Genomic DNA, 20,115 nt, shown 5'->3' on the forward strand with positions numbered 1-20,115 from the left:
ATCTAGCTTCACTTTTTATACTGATTTATTGCCATTTAGACTTTGCAATGACAATACTTTTTTCTTTCTTCTCTTTTTTTTTTTTTTTATTTTATTTGTAGGCACTTGGCTGTTTGCTGTATAAACTTTGTTTCTTCACACTTCCCTTTGGGGAGAGTCAGGTTGCTATTTGTGATGGAAATTTTACCATTCCAGACAATTCCCGATATACCCATAATGTACATTGTTTGATAAGTAAGTAGCTGGGCAGCACTTAAAATTGTTTTGTGTGAATTTATTAGACCTTACTACTAGTAACCTTCCCTACCTGCAATATGCACTTAAGGTTAATGTCCTTTAAATCAGTGAATTTGAAGGTTTGGTTAAACATAATCTAACCTTGCCCTGACACCACTTTTAGACCTTTGTTCTAAGTTCAGAAGAGTCCTTATCTCCACTGTCTGAGAAGTCAAAGTAAATCTGTGGTTTTGCTGGGGAAGAAAGGGGGATCATTGCATTGAGGAAATCTTTTGAAAAGGAATATTGTCTGCTCTGATGAAGGAAAAAAAAAAAAGTTTCCTTTTAGTTCTTTGAGTGCTTGCTCATGTCCATTCCATGTAGGGGTGTGTGCTCGCCACCTGCACCGGTGTTGGAATCTCTCTCCCCCCCGCGGTATCCATAGAGGTTGGCTCTGGTGCCCTCTGGAGTCATGTGCATATGCGCCAGTATAAGGGGCTCCCCCTCCCCCCTTCACTTCCTTCTTACCGCCAGTGATAGTGCTGGAACGCTCCTCTTGCCTTAGCAAGCGGTACTGACCAGTGGTGGTTCTAGTTTTCTCTTGTGTATATACTTGTAAATAGTAGTAGTTTTAGTAGTTTCTAGTACTTCTTAGTGGTTAAGTGTAGTATAGGTAGTCCTGGAGAGACTTGGTCTAGGGACAGGGCATGTCCTGGTCCCTGGGCTTTAAGCCATGCGAGCAGTGTAAGAAGCCTATGCCGGTGAGCAATCCAGGCATCCATTAGGTAATATAAAATATTAAAATTTTTCTTTAAAATGGCATCCCTGTCTGACATCTTTCACCTTCCTCAAGATCTTCCCTACAAATCTCCCCATTGTTTACAGTGACTCTTCTCTTCCTTGCTGAAAACTTACACTGAGGACACCCCCCCAAAAAAACTTTTTGATAGGACAACCAACTATATCTGTAAAATTTTCAACATTGGTCATGGTATAAGAATGTAAGTAATATATAGTGTCTTCAGTAAAACTAGTTACCTGTGCCAGTCTTTTGTAAATAATCAGTTTTGACTACCCCTGCTTTGTGAGGAATTTTGAGTTTACTCCTGAGCTAACTTAAAAAGACAGAACCGCAGATGGAATGGAAAAAACATATGTTTTGAAAGGATACTTATGCAGTATTTGCAAGGATACTTTTGCAGCAAGGAGCAAGAAATGCATTTCTTTTTAAAAAGAGTGTTTATAGAACACACTGGTAATACCAAAATTCTGCAGATATCCATAAAACCATGCTGAGATATAGTACAGAATTTCCCCTGCACTTCCTTGCAGTGTTCCCAAATATAGCCCTATATTGCTCTAATTAATTTAGTGAAGAAGCCACCATGGACAGAAAAACAAACAAAATTTTAAAATTCTGGGAAAAAATATTGTTTAAATTGTAGACCTCATAACTTTAAGTAATTATTATTTAAGTACTTGAAATGTACCTCTATACACACACTTTTTTAAAGAATAAAAACTGTGTTGCCGCCTTCGTCAATAAAGCAAGATGTGTTCTAGAAAATGTTGTCCATCTAGACCAGTCTTACATTTCTGTTTGGTTTGCTTTTTACCTGGAGAAAAGTAACAAAAAATAGGAACGGAACTCTCATCAGAATTAACTCCAGATACCTGGCTGTGCATACCAGAGATGAGGAAGAATCTCTCGCTTGAAAGTTGTATTTAATTTCAAATCAGATCTGTTTAGTTCTTTATTCTTATGACCTTTCTTGATTCCTAGAATGAATGTTGCCATGTTTCAGTTGGTTTCTCAGGTTGCCAGGAAAGCTGTTACCCCAAAACTGTTGGATAAAGCCTGGGCTGATGCAAATTATACTTTTAAAGTTTCCTGACATGCTCTTGCTATAAACTTCTTGTTCAGAATCTAAGAAAGATTTTTCTATTTTTATAATTGTTTCTGTATTTGGCAACTTATTAAATGATGAGCTCAGTATGCTGACTTCACTGGCAAATTTCTGACCAACGTGTACTTTAATAGGCTGTAACTTATCGTTTAGTCTTGGTTCACACAAGTCTACAGGTGATTTTGTCATGTATTTAGCAGGACACTAAAATCCAGGATGAGTCCAAATATGCCTCCAAATTCTTCTGAGCCGTAGGCATCTATCTTTTTAACCTCGAGTTTGTCAAAAGCTTTGTTGTAACATATCTCTTTCAGAGGAGGGCTGCACACAGTTTCTCCCAGCTGCAGTATATTACTTCTGTTAGCTAGGGGAACTTAATAGAATTGAGGTCCTAATTGTGCCCTGACCCCCCCACTACTTGCAGTGCCTGAAACTGTTCTTAGGTGCAATTTTGCACCAGGCTAGGATCGTGTGGTGTGGTGACACTACAACTTTTCCATTCCATCTTATACTGTTCTTGTCATCTTTTTTAAATGGTATTTCCTCAGTTTTTGACTAAACTCTTGGATTATTGCAAATATGTGAAATGAGGCTAGACCTCATTTTTAGGGTGAAATTTGCTAATGTTTTACTACAGTAGTGCCCAGTCTCTTAATCCTGAGGGTCAAATGTATTTCAGAATGGTCAGGAGTCTAAAATCAATATTTTGGGGCTGTTTCTCTGCACTGTTCTCTCTTTGCACCGTTCAGGATTTACCACGATGTAGGAAAGTCTGCTAGCTCTACATCTGCGCTAGCTCCTGCATAGAGGGAGGCATAGCTCCTGAAAAGGGGGCATCTGAGTGGTTGGGGTGGACACTTGAGTTGGAATGAACACTTGGGCTCTGCCCAGTTGGCGTATTGTCCCTTGGGGACCACAGCCAGCAGACATAAGTTGAGGCATTTCCCAGGGCAAAGGATTGGGGAACTTTAGCAAGGTGTTGTTGCTCAACTTCTCCTGGCCTTCCCTGCATGGGAGAGGAGAGTGGTATTTTGCTTAGTGTGGCCTTAAGCTCAGGCAGAGCTAGTGAAGCTCTTATACTGCCCTTTCTGGGGCTTCCACGGGGAAGCAGACAGTGGAGCAGCCAGAATTTTTCTCTCCTCGGTGATGTGATGAAGGAGATAGAACTGCAGCAGGGAAGGGACAGCAGCAGCTCAGAGCACTCGTACCTCAGAGCTGTTGTAAGGGAAGTAGCACGAGACAGCGTGTCTTGTGTCCTCTCTAAAGTGATAGGTCTGTTTTGAACACTTCATTTTTTAAAATTGCACTTGTTTAGGAACACATTTTTCACTTGGAGTCAAATATCATTTTTTCTTCATGCAGTGACCCTCCAGGCCACCAACTGGCGCCTAGGTCACAGATGGGACACAGCTAGCTTAGCGTCTTATAAATATCACTACATACAAAATCAGGCTTATAAATTTGTCTGGTTATTCTTTGTGATTATCATTTTCAGTGGCAAATTGAAGCAAGTTAAAAGTAAAGGATGTGATGTGTAGGATTTCAGGCATGGCTAGACTTCCAAAATGAAGTTTAAGAAACCAATTACTGTTTAGTGTAAGAGCCATACTTTTAAACATAACTCTTTGGTTTCCAAGCTGCATTTCTTTGTAATGTGTAAAAGGTAAGCTTCTGTGCAATTATGGAAAGGTTTGCTTGTTCATATTTTTTCTTTTAATCAAATAAGTGATTTATTTTAAAATATCTCAAAACACTTAAGTATTTCATACTCAAAATACTTTCCCTCTTGCTCTGTCTAGAATACTTTGGAAGATTGAAATTGAACTTTTACTGAAATGTTTTTCCTTCATATGTGAACTTTTCCTTCCTTAAAAATGTAGGATGGATGGAAGCTTAATTCTCCAGTGCATTAGGTGTTTCCATATTTATATTTATTATATTGAATGCATTGCATTCCAAACTAGTGAATTACATGCCATTACTCTCTGTAGTGAACCTAACTATTTGTGGTAGTTTACTGATTAAATCAGTGGTTCTCAAACTTCCCTGCACCATGACCCCCTTCTGACAACAAAATTTACTACATGACCCCATGAGGGGGGACCGAAGTCTGAGCCCTGCTGCTCTGGGCACAGGGGCCAAAGGCCAAGGGCTTCAGCCCTGGGCCGTGGGCCTGTAACTTGAGCCCCACCGCCCAAGGCTGAAGTTGAAGCCTGACCTCTGCTGCTCAGGGCTGAAGTTCTCAGGCGTGGGCTTGGGTCCCGGGCGGTGGGGTTCAGGCTTGGACCCCAAACCCCAGTAAGTCTAACGCCAGCCCTGGCGACCCCATTAAAATGGGGTCATGACCCACAGTTTGAGAGTCACTGGATTAAATTGAGTGGACTTCAGAATGACTTATTAACATTAAGTTTGTTTTTAATAATTCTGTTTCTGTAACGGATGCATGGATTGGTGCTAGTCTAAAATCCACTCTTTTTTTAATTAGTCTGCATCTAATTTTAACATTCATATAGAATAATATTCTCATGAAATGGCTTGCTATGTGTTTGTTCAGAAAACATAACTTGTGTTCAGAGATGGAACTTGGTTATGTTTTGAGGGGTGTGTGTGTGTGTGGTTTTTTGCATGGGTCCTCTAATTAAAAAAAAAAAAAATGTTGCCGGTTCCAAATGCAGTGACATTTACACATCAGCCCAGCTGTGATGCCTTTAGTTGGCTCACTGTTTTACATTTCTGTGTCTCAGAAAATGCTTTTCAAGAAGGCTGGTACTCCTGATTTGTTTTCATTCTAATAATGGAGAAGAAGGTTTTGAAGACATAACTCTGATCTAGCTGGTGGAGAGACTTAGTTTTCCTAAAATACGAACTACTATTTTTTTTTTAACTTATTAGTGTAGCCCTTTGCAGTTTGTTTTATAGCATCCCTAGCAGTCCTTACAAGTCTGCTGTTTAACTGATTCAGCTGAGCTTCAGGACTGATGATGCAAATTTTCTACTCTTTCATTCAAGGAAAAGAGTAAAACATACAGTATAAACCACATATTCTTGGCAACAGACACCATTCTAACTCAGTACTTGTCTGAAAGAAGTAAAAACCACTTTTTGAAATGAGTAAATTCTAAATCAATTGGTAAAGTAGTTTAATTCTCATTTACTCTTCATTTGTAGTATGTCGTAGGCAAATTTTCTTTAATTGCCATTAGAGAAATTTTAATCAATCCACTTTTACAGGGTACATGCTTGAACCAGATCAAGAACGGAGACCCAATATCTTTCAAGTATCTTATTTTGCCTTTAAACTTGCCAGAAAGGAATGTCCATTGTCCAATATTAATGTAAGTAGACTTCTATTTTTCACATCTTTTGATAGATTTAGACACTTACTAAATTGTCAGTATTGTCAAAAGGAGTTATTACTTCTAGATCAAATCAAGTGAAAACCTGTCTAATGTTAACTTTTTTCTTTATAAAAGTCTGTCCCTGTGCTGAAATTTCTGATCTGATAAATTTCAAATAGATTCTGTGTTGACAGAATTCTTAGCTTGTTAAACTAAAACAAAAAGGAAAACTGCCTTAGAATCTTCTGGATAGCCCTAATAAATAAAGATGGAATGGAAAATAGCTTCTGACACATACTGATAAACTATATCAAAATGTAATGGTACTTTCAGTGAACTGTACTTTCCACACTTTTTATTTTGCTAGGTCTCTGGGTTAATATAAAATAAATTTTAAATTGTTCCTGCTATGTTATTTTCTCTCAGTAAGTTCAAATTTGAGAGTTACTACATGAGGTGATGAGGACAAAAGGAACTGATAATTTTGAACAGAGCTTTGAGTTAACTTAGTATTATTAACCATCCTTAGCCATTTCCAGCCTTGGCAGGCTCTTGCCTACTACAAGGGAAAATGGAATAGCCTGAGATTTTCTCCTCAGCACCCTTCACCCTATTTCTATATTTCTTTAGCATTTGGGGGAAAGATATAAAATCTCTAATTCCCAGACACAAACTACATTTAAGATGGAGTTAAGGTTGAGAGGACATAACTAGTAATGTTATAAGGATGGAATAATTATTTCAAAACCAAGCATTCTTCTTGAAATAGTGTCCATATGTGTGCTCTGGTTCAGTTGTGCATATGCCTCTTGAGCCCTTTGATAAGAGGTTTTTCCACTACCTGTGCCTGTTTGACCTGCGTATGTGCCCTATACCTCCTCATGCCAGATGTCAAGGCTATATAGGGATGCTTGAGTGAACCACCCTTAGTTCCTATTCTACCGCCTTGGCTGGAGAGGGAGCTCTAGTGTGCCTGCCTGGAGCATGCCGTAGCTATTGTGTATTCTTCTTAGAGTTGCTTGATAAGATTGGTTAGTACAGTTAGTAATAGTACCTGGATGACTGGCTACTCGAGGGCCGTTCTTATGAAGCTGTGCTATCTTCCACCCAGACAGCCCTTGCTCTGTTCCAAAAGTTGGGTCTTCAGCTGAAAGTAAGGAAATTCACCTTAACCTTCATAAAGAAGATAAAAAGAAAAGGAGTACTTGTGTTGGAGAGGTTTTAGTTGGGGGCTGAAGGTGATGGCTAGTGGCGTTCTGTTATTTTCTTTGTTGGGCCTGTCCTGTAGTAGGTGACTTCTGGGTACTCTTCTGGCTCTGTCAATCTGTTTCTTCACTTCAGCAGATGGGTATTGTAGTTGTAGGAATGCATGATAGATAGAGATCTTGTAGGTGTTTGTCTCTGTCTGAGGGGTTGGAGCAAATGCGGTTATACAGTAGAGCTTGGCTGAAACCTCTCCAACGCATCATCAAGGATCTACAACCTATTCTGAAGGACGACCCATCACTCTCTCAGATCTTGGGAGACAGGCCAGTCCTTGCTTACAGACAGCCCCCCAACCTAAAGCAAATACTCACCAGCAACCACACACCACACAACAGAACCACTAACCCAGGAACCTCTCCTTGCAACAAAGCCCATTGCCAACTCTGCCCACATATCTATTCATGGGACACCATCATAGGGCCTAATCACATCAGCCACACTATCAGAGGCTCATTCACCTGCGCATCTACCAATGTGATCTATGCCATCATGTGCCAGCAATGCCCCTCTGCCATGTACATTGGTCAAACTGGACAGTCTCTCCGTAAAAGAATAAATGGACACACATCAGACGTCAAGAATTATAACATTCAAAAACCAGTTGGAGAACACTTCAATCTCTCTGGTCACTCGATTACAGACCTGAGGGTGGCTATCCTTCAACAAAAAAGCTTCAAAAACAGACTCCAACGAGAGACTGCTGAATTGGAATTAATTTGCAAACTGGATACAATTAACTTAGGCTTGAATAGAGACTGGGAATGGATGAGTCATTACACAAAGTAAAACTATTTCCCCATGGTATTTCTCCCCCCCCCCCCCCCCACTGTTCCTCTGATATTCTTGTTAACTGCTGGAATTAGCCTACCTTGCTTGTCACCATGAAAGGTTTTCCTCTTTCCCCCACCCCCTGCTGCTGGTGATGGCTCATCTTAAGTGATCACTCTCCTTACAGTGTGTATGATAAAACCTATTGTTTCATGTTCTCTGTGTGTGTATATCAATCTCCCCTCTGTATTTTCCACCAAATGCATCTGATGAAGTGAGCTGTAGCTCACGAAAACTTATGCTCAAATCAATTTGTTAGTCTCTGAGGTGCCACAAGTACTCCTTTTCTTTATACCCTTCTCTGCAATTTTCTGGTTAAGATAGAGCAAAAACAATTTATTAACTACAAAAGATCGATTTTAAGTGATTATAAGGAACAGCAAACAGATCAAAAAAGATTACCTAGCAAATAAAAAACAAACTAAGCTTAATATACTAGATAGATTGGATATGAATTAGCAGATTCTCACCCTAAGAGATGGTACAAGAAGATTGCAGATTCTTAAGAGGCAACCGCATTTGCTTTACAGCTTGGAATCACCAGGTGTTTCATTCTCAGGCTAGAAATCCCTTTAGCCTGGGTCTGGCACTTCCCCCAGTTCAGTCTTTGTTCCCCAGGTGTTTCCAGGAGTTGTCTTTTGTGTGGGGAGTGAAGAACCACAAATGATGTCACTCCCTGCCTTATATAGCTTTTGCATATGGTGGGAACCCTCAAAGCTTGGTTCCCAGACCAGTCTGTGGAAAAATACTGACATCCCAAGATGGAATCCAGCATCATGTAGTCTGATCACATGTCCTTGTAGAGTCATAGCAGCCAGTACTTACAGGCTGTTTGGAGCATTCTCAGGAAGGCTCACCAGGTGGGAGATAAGCTTCTCCGAAAGCCTATTGTTTTTTCATAATGGCCCATTGCCCTGAATAGGCCCTTCTCCACCCACTGTCTTGTCTAGTGGATATTAGCCAGGTGTAACTACATTTGAAATATGGATATAGTCAGTATTCATAACTTCAGATAAAAAGATGATACATGCATAAAGATAGGATAATAATCAAATCATAACTTTTCCAATGACACTTCACATGACTAATGTACAAAATGTATCATAATTATGCCATAAAGCTATCATAACATCACGGTGAAGAATATGCGGTGCAGTGACACAATCTTTGTAACATAGGTAAGGAAATGTTTTTAATACATTTAATCTGACAATGTATGTTTAACTACAATATTGAGCCAAAGCAACTTTATTTATGAATTAAGATCCCCCAGGAAGCCACAGTATTCCTCTTCAATTTGTAATAACTTTCAGGATTTTATATTTTAATTCACATGTGTTTTTTCTGAAGAATTCTCCTGTCCCTTCAACTCTTCCTGAACCCATGACAGCTAGTGAGGCAGCTGCTAGAAAAAGCCAAATAAAAGCCAGGTGGGTAAAATAATGTAGAACTTTGTGGATTCTTATGTAGATATCTTATAGCAATTTTATGCACCTGAAGTTTTCTTATATGTTTGGTTAGTATGATACCCAGGGACTTGTGTGTATATGAATTTTTTTAAAGGTCAATGTATTTAGCAGTCTGAGATGGTAATTTTAATAGATAAGAATATTTTATTATGATAAAATGTCTCTAGCATTTGATTTCTTTTGACAGATTAGTGATAGGGGCACATATTGATAGGATAACTTTTCAAAAGCTCCTAGTTGACTTGATTTAGCCTCCTGTGTGCCTAAGTACCTTTTGAAATGAGGTTAAGGCTTGCTCCTAAGTTAGTTTGGCACTTTTGGAAAATTTTACTTATGCTCTGGCAGAATATTGCATTGCTATAAAATTCCCTAATAGCAAAATAGAACTGGAAATGACTGAAGCTCTAGAGTCTGTAGATTTTTGGTCACCATGAAGAGAGAAGAATGGATTCTTGCTTTTAAAAAATATTTGATCATCTCCTACTTCTTCTATATCACAATGTTGAGTTTCTGGAATATTCCGTGAATGATCATCATGCAATCACAGTACTTTGCTCAAACTCTGAAACAGTTGCATTCTGTCATTAAGTTATGATCAATGTATGTCTCAAGGAAAAACAGAACACTTGCACTTAGGAAGAATGAATGTTATTGATGTTCAGTTACCTTGGTCTCCTTAGAAATGTTGTTGTATGGGCCCCCTCTTATGGTATCTATAGACATTTGAGAGTTTATATGAATTAGTAGGCAGCTCTTTATGCTTGTTCTCCAAAAGTAATATCAGAGGTTTTTCAATGTCTTCAATATTTTTAGAAATCAAAACTTAGAAATATTAACATAAAATTTAAAGGTATGCAAAAAGAAGATGGGCTTAAGGGTATCTTGAATAAAGCTGAAGAATAGTCATATACATTGAAATGTCTTCTCTGGAAAATTTTTCTTTATAGAATAACAGATGCTGTTGGACCAACAGAAACCTCAATTGCACCACGACAAAGACCAAAGGCCAATTCAAGCACTGCCACTTCTAATGTGCTAACTATCCAGAGCTCAGCAACACCAGTAAAAGTATCGGTTCTTGGTGAATTCGGTAACTGTGTGCAAAAAGGTAATTCACTCAAGCTGAAGGACTTAAATAAGGGTGAAGGTTTGTTCTATTTTTCCATTGTTTTTAATGATAGAAATCTAAAGTCTGTGACAGTCACTTGAACCCAGAGGTAGCTGTTGTGATCAGTGTCCTGGAGCTCTGAGCCATCTGGGTAGCCCTAATGGCCATCCTATCTATTCTTCAAAACTCCACAGTGCAGATCCTGACACATAGCACCTCCCCTACATAAACAATCAAGAAAGAACAAGTTCATTTCTTCTTTGCCTGGATTGGAAGCTGTCAAACTCTAGATGTGTCATCAACACCAGATAACTGAGATGGCAGAAACAACCTGGCAGACGTCCTGAGCAGACAGTTGGTTACCACTCATCAGCAATTTTTTGCCTAGATCCATCATAGAGATGAGACGTGGGGACCCTGGTGATAGATTTGTTCGCCACTGATGTCAACACCAAGTGCCAGAACTTTTGTTCCAGAAGGAGCATGAGTCTAGGCTTGTTGGGCATCTTCCTTCTGAAGTGGTACCAAGGCCTCTTATGTGCCTTTCCAATTCCCCAGATCCCCCAGCATGATTTCAAAGATTAAAAGGGACAAATGAAGAATTATTTGTAGCTCTGTACTGGCTGAAGCAGTTTTGGCTTAAAGATTGATTACAAATGTTCATCCAGCTTTTGATCCAGCTCCCAGACTGCTTGAAGCTGAGCTACAGCCTCACAGCCAGATACTCTTCCCAATCCAGAAGTCACTGCAGCCTCCCAAAGACACATAGCTATTAGCTGTTGAATACCATGGACAGAGACTGCTTCCTTCAGATCCAGAAAATCCTGATACAGAGCAGGAAAGCATCTACCAGAAAAACATATTAATTTAAATGGGAGACATTCTTGTTGCAAGCAGCCCAGCATAGTCTGGACCTTGTCCGGGCCTCTGTACTGAAGGTCCTCAACTACTTACTGCATTTAAAACAGTCTGGCCTTTTATTCATCTCTGAGACCCACCTAGCAGCAATCCAAGCTTGCCATCTGCCTGTACAGTATTGCTTAGTCTTGACACCCCCAAGGGAATATTACACACACACTCTTCCACTGGTCAGAGAACCTCCTACTGCCTGGGACTTCAGTTTAATCTTCCTAAGGCTTGTAGAGCCTGTATTCAAACCCCTCCTTACACCACCGTGGTTTTTTTTGTTCTGATTCCTGCGGTAAAGGGAACAGAAATTATCTGAAAGTACCCCAATGTGGGAATTGCCAGTAGATGTAGAGCCAGCATATATTGCTCCTTCACCACCTTCTCTACAGACCATGATGCAGAAGGCATGTTGCAGGGAGTGGCTGGAAAGTAATTATGTGGCATAAGTGAAAACAACCTTCAGATTGCTGTAACTAGTACAAAGAATCAGGAATATGTAATAATAGGTGGCTGGTTCTCAACTTCTCCTTTTTCCTATATCCTGGACTCTCCCACATAGCTGTGTGAGGGAGGGGAACCATTCTTGGCTACACTCTCTCAGGCACAGGCAAAGGCAGTCAGACTCCTATCTGACTCTCCCTAGGGCTCCTGTCCTGTAGATAGGTAGGTCAGATTTCCTTTTTCCCCTGTAAAGCAGAAAATGGCCAGTAGGGGAACTTGTGAGCAGCTGCAACAGATGTTGGCTGTGCACCCATACAGCGATAAGACTGATTCAGGTGCTTAATTTGAAAAGTGGCAGGATACTTATGAGAATAATTTGTAATTACTTTCTTAACCCAGTTGCTCTCAAGGACCACTGCTTTAAAGCTTTGGTCACAAGTGGCCCCAGGGCACAAGTTTTATACCACCTGGCCTAGAATGGTTTCAGACAGTACATGAGCTACCTAACTTCATCTTACTTAGACAACTGTGTAGTACATTAGTAACTACTTACCTAATAAAGGCTGCACAAAGAGGACTCTGTGAACTGGAGAATCTGTCCCAGTGTGTGTGTGTGTGTGTTCAGTATATTGCAAATGTTTGTGTCAATATGCTCTAAATCTCTGAATATAAAAAAACATTTTTTCCTAGCTATTTTTTAAAAATCTTAAGCAACTATAATGTGTGAGGAGTTAGATTTACTTTGATGTATGAAGACTTCATGTGCCGAACTTGCCAGCGTGTGAAGTGATCCACAACAAGCAAATATATATTTTCCTAAATGGATGAGTTATGCATCAAGGTACATTCATTACATTAAAGAGTCAGAAGAATACAAATGGAATAAAGGGAACTGTCTATTTCAGTTTCAGGTTCCCACTCACTGGAATATTTTGGGACCTCTGAGCATTCTCAGTAAAGAAGAGCCCTCGAACCAGCTGACAAAGGCCATAGAGTCAAATCATAAGAGCAAAGGGAGTTTCCCACATGACTCAGGCTGGAGGCATGAACTCTTAGAGTGAGAATTCTGCAAGATATCTTCAAAGAAATAAAATTTACCTTGCAGTTCTACCTTCTCTTAAGATTTCAATTTCCTAAACTGGTCAAGGAAACTCTTAGGGCAGATCTATGCAACAAACTTGAATTTGTGAAGACTTCTGGTGAAGATGCTGTAAGCTGACAGGAGAGGCAAGAGCTGTCTCGGCAGGAGAAGCCCTCTGGCCAACATAGTGCTGTCTACGTGGGGGGCTAGGGTCCATATAATCTGGATTTTTCACACCCCTGAGTGATGTAGTAATATCGTAGTAATTGAATACTCGGACTTAGAAAACAGTTTGTTTGCAGTAAGAGTGTTAAAATAAAAATGTGACAGTTACTGACAATTTTGCCAATAGACTTCAGCAATACATGAGTTGTTAAAATTCTTTAAAAATGTTATAGGAACCCTAAGACCAGGAAATGGACAAGAGATTTTGTCCCAAGGGACCAATCAGCACCCTCCACAACAAAATAGAGTACTGCAGCAACTGCAACAGGGGGACTGGAGATTACAGCAACTGCACCACTTACATCACCAGCAACAATTACTTCAGGATGCTTACATGCAACAGGTACAGGTTTATTTTACTAAAGGAAAATGCCATGTTTAAAAATAATTAAATGTGAGTAAGCCCTCTTTTTAAATTCTATATTTCAATTACACATGGAAATTTAAACTTTTCTACTACTGTGGGCGGTTCTGACTTTTTCAGGCAGAGAGCAAAGTGGGCTGTCTTATTTCCCCTTTGTCCTACCTCTGTTGTATAACACACTTTTTATAGTTACATTCTACATGTTAACCAGTTGCTGTTTCTTCTGGCTGCTTGAACTCGGATCCTAGCTGGATTTTGATTTAGCACTAGGTGTAAGTGATGTGTTGTGTGAGACACCCTTTATTCCAATAATCTAGGAAAGCAACGTGATGCTGGTAATGACTGTCAGCAATAGTTTGTTCTCTAAAGATGCCATCTATGTAGGATTCTCATTCTGTGGTTTTGCCTAGTCAGTGTAAAATTACTATAGCTGTTGAGGTTTTTCTTACCCTGGAGGTAGCAGCAGTGAGAGCAGAAGACAGATCCCCCTTCTTGTTAGATCCTCCTGTAAATACTACTTCGCAAACATTATGATCCCTTTTTTGACCATGGTCAGCAAAGGTGATTGTGATTCTGCATGGCTCCAGCTCTTCTTTTGACAGTGTGTATCCTTAAAAGACTTACTTAAACGTGTGTTCTGTTGAGTATGGCTTCCTAAATTTCCTGAGGCTCACATCATTTTACTTGTACTGTGTGGTGCCTAAAACACATTTGAGGGTGAGTGATACAATAAATAACCATCTGAGAGGGAATCTAAAAGAGCAACCAGTTTTGACAGATCCAGCAGGTCCATAATACATAATTTTTTCCCCCACAGGACTTTTTATGCTTTTTAAGGTAGACCATTGAGTTTTCATTTAAGTGTTCACTTGCAAAATAGATTAAACACTGGCCCAGTTTTTATATCTTGTACTATCAGAGCAACGTGTTTTAAAATGCACCAATTGTTGATAGTGCGTTTTACTCTTATTTAACCATTGCTCTCCTTTATTGAAAATGCTGCTGATGCATATAGATGCATTTTTTAAACAAGCTGTTTAAAATCATTACTCATTGAGTTGTTTTGGTTAATTTTTTCAGAAATATCTCTTTCTTTCTAAATGTAGTATCAACAAGCAATGCACCAGCAAATGGTCCAACAACAACTTACGATGCAGTCTATGTACCAACAGCAACCTTCCCTATCCCAGTATCCTGCCATGGTATGTTGCCTGTAGATGCTGCTATTCTTTCTTTGATTAGTTGGTATGCTATACAGATTAGTTGCAATGTATAGCAGTCTTAATAGGTATCTGAGTTGCAATAGACATCTTAAATATTGGGCAGTGAATCATCTAATTTGTTTCGCAACATGGTACAGCTTTCAGGGCTAACATGTTTCTCTGTTCATATCTGTTAGCTGATTTTATAATGAGCACATTTTAAAGAATGTGTAGATTTGGGTTCAATTAACGCACACTGCCTGAAACACTGCTGAGTAGTTATTCACTAGCCTGAGAGAGATTTGGTTGTTACAAGAACATAGGCAGATGTTCAACTTCTAAAGGTTGGTAGAAAATTAAAGCTCTGTAAAATCCAATATTTGAAATAAACTTTCCAGGATAAGACTTGTGAAAAAGTGGTTGCTTAAAATTGGGTTCTTAAGTGGCCTGAATATCCAGCAGCTCCCTTTCAGGCCCCATTGTATTGGTACTTATCACAATTGGCTAACAGTACATGTAGCTTCTGCAGTTGCATGCAGTCATATTAACTGAACACTCATTTTGAACACAATTATGGAAGTCTGGTCCTTAAAGACAAAAATAGAAAATAAAGCACTACAGTAGACACCATTTAAAATATTTATAATTTTGCTTTTGCAAATAGATATTGAAATATAGCATAACATACATTAATTTTGCTTGCCTTTGCCAGTAAATATTTTAATGGTGACAGGTGTAAGCACAAATGTGGCTGAGTTAACATTACTATTAGAACCTTAACTTTCTCAGAGTAATGTTAACTTGGCTACTCCATGCATACTATTATGCAACATCTCATTTTCCTGTTTTTACTTTTTATATTTGTTCATAAATAAATATTCTGAGTATGCCATAAAATATAGGATGGGCACCAGAGCACAGAGAGAGAATTTTTCACTTGCTTATGATAAAGCATTTGAAATCAAGTATGTTACATTGACTGAAGTTTGTTTATATGAAATATTCTTGAATGCAGCTTTTAAAATATATCTAAAGTCTTGAGTTAACAAACATCAAAAAATATCAGTTAAGTTAAAACCTTTCCTTTATTTACCATTTGATGTATCATGATTTCCCTAAAGAGTAAATGTTCTTACATAGTACGTGTGCTGCAGTATGTAGGTACATCATGGTGGAAACTTTAAGCTCAGAATTTTCCTGCCTTAGAGAGAACTTTTGTAGGTGGTTTGGTCTTTTCTTAGCAAGATGGAATAATTTCCTATTGTTTTGCGGTATGCAATCCCTCTGAACTTAGAACCTGACTGCAAAGGTGGTTTTATTTCATTAGACTTACAGTTAAACTAATTTTAAATTTTTCTATTTTTATTAATAGATATAATATTGTCAGTTTACTCCAGCTTTGCAATGTAGTCATGGAAAAATAATTAGCCCAATCTAATTAGTACACTCTGTTATCTCTAACATAATTAGAAATTTTACTCCCCCATCAAAATTTATCTGGGTATGTGGGCAACTATAATTTTTGCAAGGATAATTTACACCAAGATTACTAAAATGAACATTACTCAGCATTTCAACCTTTAATGGATATAGTAAAACATAACTTGTTGACCGTGCATACAGTACAACATTGTAAGGACTCCTCTGTGCTGCCATATAGTGCCCTCAATATATTGAATGTGTGTAATTTAAAAAAAAAAAATGGTAGCAGTTATATATTTAGTTTGATTTTTTTTCCTTCTCCAACTCGTATGTTTCAATGAGTGATTTATTAAACAAGCAATTTTATTAGTAGTATAAATGCTCTAATATTGGTTTCCTGCAGTTTCAGCAGAAATATGTAACTTTGGCTTTGCCATAGCCTGATGTTTTTTGTCTTCCTCCTCATATATTAATTTCAGACAATATGGGTGAGGTAGTATCTTTTATTGAACCAGCTTCTGTTGATGGAGGGGATAAGCTTTCAGGCTTCACAGAGCTCTTCCTCAGGTCTGGAGAAGGTGAAGAGCACTGTGAAGTTCAAAATCTTGTCCCCTCCACCAACAGAAGTTGGTCCAACAAAAGATACTACCTCATCCACTTTGTGTCTTATATCTTGGGACAAATACAGCTACAACAACATTGGAAACTATGATGAGAGAGTCATATTGCAAGTTCAAATACTGTACAAGAGGCAAAAGGAAAGTAGCCTGTTGAATGGCCACATGAATTCTGGTTGCTTTATAATGGTGAGTCTCTTCCTCAGGTGCAACAATACCAGCAAGCTCTCTTACATCAGCAGATCCTTGCACAGCAACATCAACAGCCACAGTCTCCTGAGTATCTTACCTCTCCTCAAGAGTTCTCACCAGCCTTAATTTCCTACTCTGCATCGCTTCCAGCTCACGTTGGAGCAGTGATGGATTCTCCTTATACTGCCAATAGGCAAGTACGCGTGTTGTTGAGACCGTAGTGCCGGAGGCCCTAGTTGACTCAGTCCTGTTGTGATGGGCACTGTACAGATACTTGCCTGGTCCTTTCTCAAAGCCTGGTCCTTTCTCAAAGAGCTTATGCTTCCTTCACTATTCTGAAATGTATTTAAAATGTGTCCTACAATCTGCATTCATCTTGATGATGATTATATTGGGGTGGGGTGGGGTACTTCTCTGGTTACTCTGACTGACAAATCAGTTCAGGTTCTGCTATTGACAGAACACACCGCTCATAGCTGCTTGCTTCTGGACTAACCTCACTTCCTGCCTTGGTTTGTCCTGGGCTAAGTTGCTCAGGTATTGAACTTGACACCCTGCTGCCATTTACAATTCTGCTATCTCTAGGCAGGATTAAAACCTTTTTTATATGCTGCTTCAAGGTATGAGTATGTCGTGATTTGCTGTTGACTGTTACTTGTACAGCCCACAACACAAGCTATGGCTTAAGTTTCTTTCAGTTTTCAGGCCTCAACGATAGCTGCATGCGGTGTAAACTTTTCTACTTTATTCACTATACATTGAAAGGAAAAGATCAGCTTCATTTGTTATCATGGAAATATGAATGAGGCTGCAGCTAAAATATTTTCAGCTTACTTACAAATCTGTGATTTTGTTAAATCAGTTTTCTGAACCAAATAGACATAGATTGAAGGGTAAAGGAGAGAGCTGTTATGGTCAGATGTGGGTGGGGGTTGTATTAAAAAATTAGGCTGAATTTGGCACTATATGGGAGCCCTCTCCACGGATGTAAGATCACACTTGAGACTCGGTAGCCGAAGGCAACATTCAAATGACAGGCAAAATTTTAATCCTGGCCAGTAGCACGAATCCACAGAGACCATATCAGATAAACAGGCATAGTCTGCATCCAGGACAGCTAGGGTATGCTGTTAGAACTCAGGATTAACCATGGCCTGAGGTTTGATAGGCTTCTGTGAACCAGATGCTTCTCAAAAGCCCCAGGGAGTTCAGCAGGAGATCACTAAGGTGATGTGGCCCTCCAGATAAGTCCCAAATCCCACAGTTCCAAATATCACCAGGGCATTGTCTGATGGGCCAAGATGACCTGACCACCACAGACAGGATGGGGGAAGAGAACAGACACCAGCGAGGATGTAGGAGACCTTACTAACGAGGTGTTCAGTATTTAGTTTATCATCTACAGTCAAAGTCTACATAGTTCTCTTACCTGTCAGGTAAGTTCACAGTTTCTTAGCAATGCAAGTCCCAGTTGGTGCCCCACCTTCCCCAACCTCAATACCTTTTTCCCCAAGGCTGCCTCTCCTCCAGCCCCTTCCAGGGAAGTTTTTCTTCTTGGCACTCCTTCAGCTTAGTCTTCTTGGGTGCTGCTGGTGTTGCTCTTCCTCCTCTCTGGAATAAGCTGGGTCTGGCTTGTATAAACCCCAGCCTCCTCCCACTCCAGCAGACTCTGAAAATAGTAGTTAATTGGAGTCAGCTTCTTGGGTCCTTTTTTCTCCCCCATGTGAGAGTTCACTTGGTCACAGCTTCACAGCCCATAAACCTCTGCAGCTTACAACAGAAAATAAAATCAAAAGTAAAATACAGAGACAAAACACAAGAACATTGATGAAAAGCTGCCAACCCTTGTGGTTTTTGGGTTTTTATATGTTGTGTCAATGATAGATACTGGTGCAAGTTAATCATGTTTGAAAGACTTCGAGTGGATTTTCTCATCATTTTGTATTTTGTATTTTTTTTTTTAAAAAAAGGTCTTGACCGACTGACTGACTTGTTTTCATTGTCCTAGTATATTTCCCTTCTACCTATAAATAAAAGTTTCAGTTCTTTAAGTTCATGCCTATGGATGCTCCGCCTTAAGAAGTGCATGCGCTCTTGAGTGGAGACTGCAAATTAGTGTCCACAGGACTGTTTCTGCTCAGAGCTGTGCCTCATACATCAAACAAGAGGATAAAAGGAGGCATGAGCCTGCTGCCACTCAGCTTCCCCTTCATTGCCTGCAGCTCAGAATGGAGCGTACTGCTGTCTTCAGGTTTCTGCCATTTTTTCCATTATTTACTTTATCTGTTGTTTTGCTTAATTATCCCCTTTTCTATTTTTGGTTAGCATGTTTGTGCTCCTGGGAGCGAGAGGCTGTTCCCCCTTCCTCTTCTTGGACTTTTCATTTGCGCTGGAGCACAACCTGTTACACTTAAGGGTTTAACCCCTACCAGACATGCCGCAGGACTTGTCCCTGCAGTGACAGACACTTGAGTTGCCTGTGGTGTTTGGGGGACTCTTGCATCCCCTCAAAATGTAAAGTGTGTCTGGTATTTAAAGACAGGTCCAAAAAGACAGGGAAACGAGACTAGAACTCCTGTCTAATGAAACGTACCCTAGTTCCAGAGGGGTCTGCTCCCTCCTCCTCTGTGTTGGCCTCAACATTGCTGGCTGCTTTGGCCACCGTTGGAGCTTCGTCTGCAGCTCCAGAAATGATGATTTCAAAGGAGAAGAAGCACACCTCCCCAGCTAGATGGACGAAGAAAAGAGAGAGGTCACCCCATATGACCCACTCTCAGGAAACTGTGCATCCCTCATAGGGTATGGCTGAATCTCTGCCTGAGTCCAGGACCAAGGTTTTTGTACCATAAGAAGCCCCATTTTAAACAAGCCCTCTAGCACCAGAGCACCTACTGCAGTGGCACCACCTGATCCTTCATGATACTGCTGTATACACAGGGCTGTCCTGCATATCTTGACACCGGTCTGTTACCACAGTTCTGCAGATATTTGAAGACCCTGCAGCTTCCTCAGTACTGCAACAATCTCCATCTCACCAGTAGGCATTTCCGCCTCTGGTAACAGCCCAAGTCTTTATAATAGGCTATCAGAGGCCTCCAGCTCCTAGATTTTTTTTTTTTTTTTTTTTTTTTTTTTTTTGGGCAGGACTTTATAATTTCTGATGAGCTGAAGTCTCCACTGTTGAGATCTGTCAAAGCTCCCTCCCTGGTAATATTCAGACAGTCACAAGTTGAGACTCACCTAAGTCACTAGCCTTGAGAACTGGCTATGTTACCTTGAGGTTCCATTTGTAGCTCAAGAGAGGATTGGTCAGACTCCGAGATCTTGGTACAGGAATTCTTCCATGTACTGTACCACTACACTCCTATGAGTCCCTCTAATGAAGAGGATTTGGGGGAACCTGCCAGACATTGTAGGCCTAGAGAGTCTGATTATCATTGAGAACTCCTACTTTTTTCTTGGGGATAAAGGATCAGTAACTTTGCTGTCCATGGGTACCAACGGACAATTCCCTCACTACTTTGGTACCG

At 39.8% G+C, this 20,115-nt stretch overlaps 1 protein-coding gene across 2 annotated transcripts in view; it reads left to right on the forward strand.

The window, feature by feature from the left end:
- Window positions 1–20,115, forward strand: part of BMP2K (BMP2 inducible kinase) — a 109,041-nt gene that overhangs the window by 49,346 nt on the left and 39,580 nt on the right. For both annotated transcript variants that reach the window (XM_038398463.2, XM_043513637.1), the window contains exons 7-13: window positions 102–234; window positions 5,355–5,458; window positions 8,906–8,985; window positions 9,972–10,132; window positions 12,962–13,131; window positions 14,259–14,354; window positions 16,600–16,778. In XM_038398463.2, the coding sequence (XP_038254391.1) occupies window positions 102–234; window positions 5,355–5,458; window positions 8,906–8,985; window positions 9,972–10,132; window positions 12,962–13,131; window positions 14,259–14,354; window positions 16,600–16,778 (923 nt within the window). The remainder of the gene's footprint in view (window positions 1–101; window positions 235–5,354; window positions 5,459–8,905; window positions 8,986–9,971; window positions 10,133–12,961; window positions 13,132–14,258; window positions 14,355–16,599; window positions 16,779–20,115) is intronic.

The sequence above is a fragment of the Dermochelys coriacea genome, chromosome 4, assembly GCF_009764565.3.
Source record: "Dermochelys coriacea isolate rDerCor1 chromosome 4, rDerCor1.pri.v4, whole genome shotgun sequence".
NCBI lineage: Eukaryota > Metazoa > Chordata > Testudines > Dermochelyidae > Dermochelys > Dermochelys coriacea.